Source organism: Mesitornis unicolor, unplaced genomic scaffold (genome assembly GCF_000695765.1).
Source record: "Mesitornis unicolor isolate BGI_N332 unplaced genomic scaffold, ASM69576v1 scaffold6915, whole genome shotgun sequence".
NCBI classification, from domain to species: Eukaryota; Metazoa; Chordata; class Aves; order Mesitornithiformes; family Mesitornithidae; genus Mesitornis; species Mesitornis unicolor.
In genome coordinates, this window is record NW_010186079.1 from 31,456 (window position 1) to 39,654 (window position 8,199).

Here is an 8,199-nt window from a genome sequence, read left to right on the forward strand (position 1 = left end):
CATTAGCAGGGTGGGAGACTCCGTAAAGTAAAGGGCTAAATGGCAAAAGAATGAGAAGAGCTTGTATTCTGTCTCTGTAGCTATGCTAGTAGACTCCGGCCATGAGAACTGTAAATCCATCCTCTCATAGGAGTTCTCAGTATATTTTTGTAGAAAGCAAGAAAAACAACAACAAAAGATCTATCTGGGACCATAATACCTAGAGACTGGGCTTATTTTTCTTCCTAGGCTGTAATTCCAAACAGCGATTCATGTATGTTTCTTTGGTCAGAAATTGGACTTCTGTTATCTTGACCACAGTAACCACATGATTTTATTGCAGGAGTTTTTGCAGCCCAGGGCATAGCATATCTATGAACTTGTGAACAACCTGAATTTCTCTAAGTGAAATGAATGAACACAGTAACACCTGACAGGGACTGCAGTGGAATAACACTTTTGTGCCAAATGAAGCATGTTTGTTAGCAAGCTTTTAGTAATACAGATGCAATATGTTATAGAGCTTAAAATTACTACCTCATGTCATTTATGTCTTCATACGTCTCTCCATCACTTTCTTGGCCCTGTAAGCAAAAAATCTATTTTCAATGGCCTAGATACATTTGGAAAGACATGAAGAAAATGGACTTGCTATGTAAGCTTCATACAAACTATATAAAAATATTTACAGGAAAACGTAAATACAAATTAATTTTTTCTTCCTAAACCAAGTTACTACATTATTCAAACCCATTATTATTTTTTTTCTGACTTTGTTTTTATGATACCACAACTGGATTGTTACAATCACACTAGCATATGGCTTAATCAAAAGCAGACATTTTAATTGCAATGTTAGTCCTGGAAAGCTTTTGTCTGTGCTGGTGATTGCACTGCCATGATGAAGGTGCCAGAGTTAGCAGTAGTTATACTGGAACACTGAGGGTCTAAGTAGGACTCAGATTAGGGTACCAGAGGCTGTTTTAGACCTAGTACAGCCAGGTATTTAACAACACCAACACAAACCTGTGCTTAACTGGAACAAGTGGTTTATTAGTAGAATAGAACAGGGCCCTTGTTTCTGAAAAAATTCAGTGAAGTGAAATGTCAGTGGAAATAAAAGGGGTGGGTTTGCTTTTTTTTAAAGAATTTTTTGGTGTCTAGCCAGCTTTGATAATTAGTTCCAGTTTGCTCTGCTTACCCGACTTCTATTCTGTCCTTCACAATAAGTAAGTGCTCCTACAATTTCCTGTCAATATGCTGGATTCATTCTGCAATTAATTTTCTAATGAGTTGCAGGGATTTTACTAAATTTGTAAGCTTGTGCTAAGAAAGGTTGGTTTATCATCGCGGATAACACTTACCCCCTCTGTATTTCCATGACCTATATGAAAAAAAATAAAAACAGGGTATTTCTTTTTTGCTGCACAGAAAAATATTCATTCCAGCATTAACTATTTACAAACTGCTAATAATACCAGTGATATCAACTAGAAATATGTGCAGGCTCCCTGCTTTTAGTGAGAATATGAATGCAAAAAATCAGAGTTTTTCCAGGTTGCTTTTGTAGTACAGTGTAAACTAGAAATATCTACAAAATGGCGTATTTCACCATGTATTTTAAAAATGGGAAAATCAGTTTTAAAGATTCTTCAGTCACATTTATAAATTTACCTATGCTATTTGTTTTTAAAAATGCCTATTTAGACAAGAAAGTAATTGTTAAAAGCCTAATAAATCCAAACACAGCTCAGAGAATTTGCTTGTACCAGTCCAGCAGCTGAATAAGGAGGCCAAAAGCTCTTTTGCTAAGCCAGCTTCAACCCTGGACTCCAGGAGAAGTTCTGTGAATCTCCTGCTTTCTCCTTACTCTGCAGGTAGATAGGTAACAAAAGAACTTGAATTCAGTTTCAGCTCCACAGTCTGCACTGCTGTATGGCAGGGATGGCTAGCACACTAAATGACATATACTGTGCCTGGACCAGGCCAAGTCCTCCTGAGGAGAGATCAGAAGGCAGATTGAAATTCTTTGTGTCACAATCTGCTTCTCTAGCTGCTCCTGGTACAACATAGCGACTCTCTGCCTCTTATTGAAGGCAGACCACAAAGAGACATTAGAAGCACAGTCAACAAATATTTTTTTTATCAAGTATAAAACAGTGCCTCTTTGTTGTGGTTTATACAGTTGCTTCATCACCCGATGCCTCCTCCCCACCAAGGGCGGGGGATCAGGAAAAGGAAAGCAAATTTATGGGTTGAAATAGAAATATATTTGATACTAACAACAACAACGGCAACAACAACAACGGCAACAACAACAACAGTAATAATCAACTAATATTAATAGCAGTTATACTATAAAATACATAGAGTTATACTCAGCCAATATTGTGGGGGAGTAGGCCTCAGGGTTAGGACAATAAACAAGACCCTCTGAAGATGTCAGCCATGGAAGAGGGAGCACGAGGGAGAGGAAGAGAAGGCAAGAAGGACTGTCTGCAGCAAACTCTCCAATTTATAGCGAATGTGACACTTATGGTATGGATAGTATTAATTGGTCAGCCTGGGGTCACCTTGGGGTCAACTCCCCTAGGTTTCTGCTCCCCCCAGCCTCTGCAATTGTTTATCTCAAGACCTCAAAGACCCTGAGCACTATGGCAACCTGCATACCGGTATTAGTTGAAACCTATAACAAAGTTTTTATCAACTTTGTTCCTATGGAGTGTTGTAGTTCTTACAAAATTGCAGTTTTCCTCAACAGAAAACTGACTCTAAAATTCTGTCACACTAAACCAGGACACTCCTTCACCAGAGCACACAACTTCAACTCTGAAAGAGGACTATTCATTTTGGTTTAGATTTGAAAATCTGGTCATTTATGGTCCAGCATATCTTTAACCAAAAAAAGGGCGGTAGAGGGGAGATATTTGAATCAGTTCCTGAGCATCTGTCATATAGAATAGTTAGTGTTATGAGACAAGCATCTTCACCCATAAAACTGCAGAACCAGCATAATTAGCTGCACAAGTCACGCACTCATGAATACAATATGCTTTTGCTTATCTAACAAACACAATATGCTTACAGCTTCTTATAGCTGCTATTAATTACAATGTACGCATCTTACCTTGTGAAACAAATTCAACATCATCGTAATTTTCTTCATTATCTGGACTTCTGTAAATATAAAAAAGTGGATATGTGAAACCTGTGAAGATGGTTTTATGATTGTATTTTATTTCACCATTGTTCTGGTGCTTTTTCAAGCTATTTTATACAACGGTGGGACAGTCTGTAGAGCCCTATTTACTACTTAAGTACCCACAAGGTTACCTAAACTGTTCTTTCTGACTGCAACTCCTTTTTCACATGGGAACACCTTGATCCTGCACATAAAAGGAGAAAATAAGCCAAAGGTGCTCAGACACCATGGAGATGAGTGTGGCTGAAAAATATGACAGATGGGCTGACTGAATGGAAAGAATCTGTTGGGCTTTTTAATCATCTTTGCAGGTGCAGGCTTCTTACACAGTGCACAAGCAGAACACCTATTTAACATTTTGCACAATGTTAACTATAGCTCTAAGATTTGCTCCTTGACTTATAGGGCTTAAAGTCTAAACAAGGCACAAGAGAAACAGTGGTGTAAGATTAGGCCTGTTAAAAGTCCTCTGATTTTGTTAGACTTACAAGTGTAGTCAAACAGAGAGAATTAAGAAATTGAGAATGTAACTAATAATAATATCAGAGACTTCTAACTTTATAATACCTTCTAATAGTTGAAAGAAAACTAGGGCTGATAGTCATCACCACAGAAGTGTAATCAAAGAAAGGACCTGAAAGCAGAAAGTGATCTTTTAAAATTGGCCTGATGGAGAGAGCACCACGACAGGGTGAAAGAAAGGTGTCAGCACCCAGGCACACATTTCAGCAGAGGGTCCAGAGGGCACGCAGGAACGGGAGAGCAGAAGGACAATCTGGAGATAAATCTGACAGGTCCTTGAAGGCAAAGAGGACAGACTTGGCTTCCAAGCATTTGGCGAGGTGGGTAGCCAGAGAGCTGTTGTGGCCACTAGATGGGGCGGTGGTGGCGGCTCCCCGGGGACACCCCGGCGGAGCTTAGAGCGGGACACGCTCCCCACAGCCTCGAGCGCAGCAACAGCGGTGGACTGATGCTGTCACGCCATCTGTACCAAAATACAGTATGTGTGCTGACACACACCTCCCTAATGCCTAATATGTTCTCTTTGTCCGCCGCTGGCAGCATTTGCAGTAACTGCTGGCCAGAAAGCAGCTCTGTTCAGGCTCAGCGTTTTTCCAGTCAGTTTTGACACTAGACTGAAGCAGGTTTAACTCGTCATCGCTGGGAGGCTCTCCTTTTGTATGCAGCTCTTTGAAAAAGAATAAAAAAGGGAGCTCCATATATGACAGAGACTTCTCAGCGTTATCACATCAGGCCACGATGTGACTCCTGCTGCAGTTTTACAATCAGCCCCGAGCTTAGTACCTCTGGCTTGCAAAGCTGCTTCCTGGGGTGTCAACTGATAGACCTGGCCCTCTTACCCCAGAAAAATGCAGGAGAAAGCTTCAGTTATTGATACAGCTGGCTTCCTACCACTGTATGCTGTCTTTGAACCCCTCTGGAGTAAAAAAACCCACTGCGTGTCTGTTTTCTCCCTACCTCCACTTACCAACAGGGCAGAAAAACGTTTTGTTTGAGATAAGACAATTTAGAGAAGCAACTGAATAGATAGAGGATTCAAGCTAATAAAAACCAATTCCAGACAGGCTAGGGAAGGCAGGACAAGGGAAGCTGTGTGGGACCTCACTCCTGCAGAAACCTGGACACCTGCTGCTTTAATTGCTGCTGCTTGAGCAGAGTAATAGGTAGAAAAAGCCAAGAAAATGAAGACCTCGGGATTTATGCGCACTTACATTGTTTCAGAGCTGGGCTTGATGATTCTGGGAGGCAGGCTGGGACCTTCTGTGGGCTGCAGGGATGGGTGAGAGGCTGGTGGAGGAGGTGGCAATGGCATAGCAGAGTGTGGTGGAGGTACAGGTGGGGAGGGTGCTGTTGAGGAAGGTGCTATCTGCTTAAAACCTTCATTTTTGGGGCCTGAAAAAAAGCAGAGCAGACTGAATTTATTGAGCTAACAGCTAAGGAAGGAACTTCACTGTTTACATGAAGTATTAGGATAAAATACCAGTACTGCACACATGCCAGAGCAAATATATTTTGTTGAACCTGCTTCTTTGGTATATTTGGTGCCCTATCTTATCAGAGTAGAGAGGCTTTGCCTGGAAGAACATGTTGTCTACAGAAGGCCCTGAAAACCTCTTTGCCAAGACATAAACAAGACATAAAAACATCTGTTCATCCATTATTTAAGCTCTTTTGCTTTAAAACTACATTATCATTTAATCCTACAACTTGCTTGAGAATACCAGCTGCAGAGTTTCACATAAGCACTGATGAAGCCTTGCTGGGTTTTTCCTTGCTCAGAGACAGAGATTCAAGAGAAGGGATGAGAGATGAAAAGATATTTTGGTGTTGATTAAGAGGCATACAGGTCTCTGTACATCTTCAAATGTTTGCAATGTAAGCTGTAAAAGACTGGACTTAATTTCTAGCAAGCCCATACTAGACAAGTGGCAGTTTGAGAAGCTGCACAGAAGCTACACCCGCAACAAACAGGTGCAGCATTAAAAACACAATGAGGCAGTGCACCACGGAGGCACAGAAGCCATAATTACATGAAAGGACTGGGGTGTGTGTGTGCACTGCACTGAATTCATGCTCCTTGTACAAGCCACAACCAAACCGTAGCAACCATTGCTTTGAGTTTACAGTGAGAGAAGTTATTCAACACAACCAAATGAAAGAGCACTGTTTGAATGCCATGATGTTAAACCTAGAATTTTGTTTCAAGTATCATGAGTGGATTAAAAGCTACTCAGAAAAAATTGTCCCCAGCTGTATGGAGGGAAGTACAACAAGATCTAGTGAAAAGGAGAGCAGAAGGAAAAAGCAAATTCACAGTTCAGTTAAAACCAGTTACAATAAAAAAGAACCTCCTTGTCTTCTGGAGATTTTCTTCAAGTTCACACCTGTATAGTGGAGATTAAAATATCGTCAAGAAAAAAACTTTCACTACATTACAAAAACACAGAACAATGACAAATGTTTAGTAATGCTTAATGTCAGGACTGAAATTACAAAACCTACTGAAAGAACTGTCTTTAGTTGCTTAGGATAGACAGGAGAAGGGGAATCAATAACTATTAGAAGGATCTCTTGTAAATAAATAGAAGAAATAAAAGCAAAATCACCAAGTCTCGACAGTTTTTCTGTACTAACAAAGAACTAAAAAAATTGTGGATAAATTTGGCTTCACGGCTCTTTGGAACAACTTGTAAACATACTTGTCAACAGCAGTACATTTGAAACCTGCTAAATTTCTTCATTACTTAAACAATGAAGTACTAAAAGTCCCAAATGCAGCTGATTACACAGATGAATTCATTAATGTTTTTGTTAAAGAACATTCATCTTGCAAAAGCAGACCTTTATTATTTATGTGAAGACTGAAGGTTTATGCTATTACATATTTTTTATTACCATATCTTTTTGTCATTTTATTCAGAAGTATAGCCCAAAAGTCAAGTGAAATAATCCTTTCACTTGAAAAGGCTACAGTAGGGTTAATGTGGGTGAGCTGGAGAGAGACCAAAAAAGAAAAGTGAGAATGACTAAAGGTCTAGAAAACATGAATTTCTTTTGAACAAATGGTGTTTGCTTAGGGAAATACAAAAAGATTGAGGGAGAACAAAATTAAAACCTAAGTCTCTGGCAAAGAAGAAAGAGATAATTTTTTTTCCACAGTGAAGAAGGCAAGAAGTAGTATGTTTAAAGGCCAGCAACACTTGTTAGGACACATTTTCTAATAGTGAAGGTAGAAATTTCCATGGCTTGAGGTCCATGTTGAAGAAGAAGGATAAACATATGGCACAAATAAGCTGTAGTACAGTCGTTCTTACAATACACACAGGGATGGACCAAACAACTTCTTTACATTCCTTCCAATTCGATGATGATACCCTTTGTTGTCCTATATTTTACAAGATATCATATTTAAAGTACTTGTCCCTATATAGATCCCGACAGCCAGAGATCCACGAAAATATCATTTTGTCTAAAACTTTTCTTCCAGAAAGATGCCTTGCTTGTTTTAAGATGAGAGAAAGAATGTACCCCTGCACAGTTTGTTTGGCTAAATTCACTCACTCTTAAAATCCATATCTTAGAAAACAGTAAGTTCATCAGGCCTCAGATTCTATTACTTTTATTTCTACCTTTGCTTACTAGTTCAAAAGTCTTTCTATAATCACTGTTTTCTACCCATAAGGTATTCTTACCACTGAATTTAACCGATATATCAAATTTCTTTTTGATAATATTAAAGACTCAATCTCTTTTTAATCTCATCTCAAGGCTTTTTTTTTTCCATCTAGCAATTAATTTTTAGCTATTTCTGTAACCTGTCCAACTTTTCCAGCATTGCTAAAAATCTGGCACTTGTCTGCCACATGCCGTGATGAAAATTGCAAGTCATTCTTCATCTGGCCATATCTCTACTGATTGCATCCAAGGGACTTCAGTATTTTCTCCAATTGTCTTCTCTCCTGCTGTTTTGGAAGTGCAGACACCAGACTGTCAAAGGCCCATTAGCAAAAAGCTTTTATTAAAAAGCTTTGTAGCTATATGAAGATTCCTTAAGGGTGAAACTCCAAGGATTTAGGGTTACAGGCTGACAAACATTATGCATTAGACTTTTCTGTCACATCATTGTCCTTAATCAACTGTAAAGTTGTTTATGATGTCTAGATTTTTTCCCCAAGATGTTATACTACCTCATTTTTCAGGTATGGTTTAAATTTCTTCACTCTATATGTATATTTGCATTTGAGTAAAGACAAACTTTATTCAAATGAGACAAGATTACACATGATTCTGCCCTTGTTGTATCTGAGTCTCTGAGGACTATGTGTTCACATTTAACTCTTCACAGTCTTTATTCATCCACAGACTTTATCAGCTATAATCTCTTATTGTTCTAAAATCCTTGATAAAGAAGAATAGCACTGGCAATCTATGCATGTATCTGCAGTTGAATTATTTTAAACAGATTCTAACCAAAGAAAGAAAGAAACCAGAAAGGT

At 38.9% G+C, this 8,199-nt stretch overlaps 1 protein-coding gene across 1 annotated transcript in view; it reads right to left on the reverse strand.

Moving 5' to 3' along the window:
• The window catches only part of FYB (FYN binding protein), a 42,399-nt gene that overhangs the window by 19,894 nt on the left and 14,306 nt on the right, over positions 1–8,199 (reverse strand). The window contains exons 2-5 of the mRNA XM_010185032.1: positions 4,915–5,095; positions 3,098–3,156; positions 1,344–1,363; positions 517–563 (exon numbers count right to left, since the gene is read on the reverse strand). Of these exons, the coding sequence (XP_010183334.1) occupies positions 517–563; positions 1,344–1,363; positions 3,098–3,156; positions 4,915–5,095 (307 nt within the window). The remainder of the gene's footprint in view (positions 1–516; positions 564–1,343; positions 1,364–3,097; positions 3,157–4,914; positions 5,096–8,199) is intronic.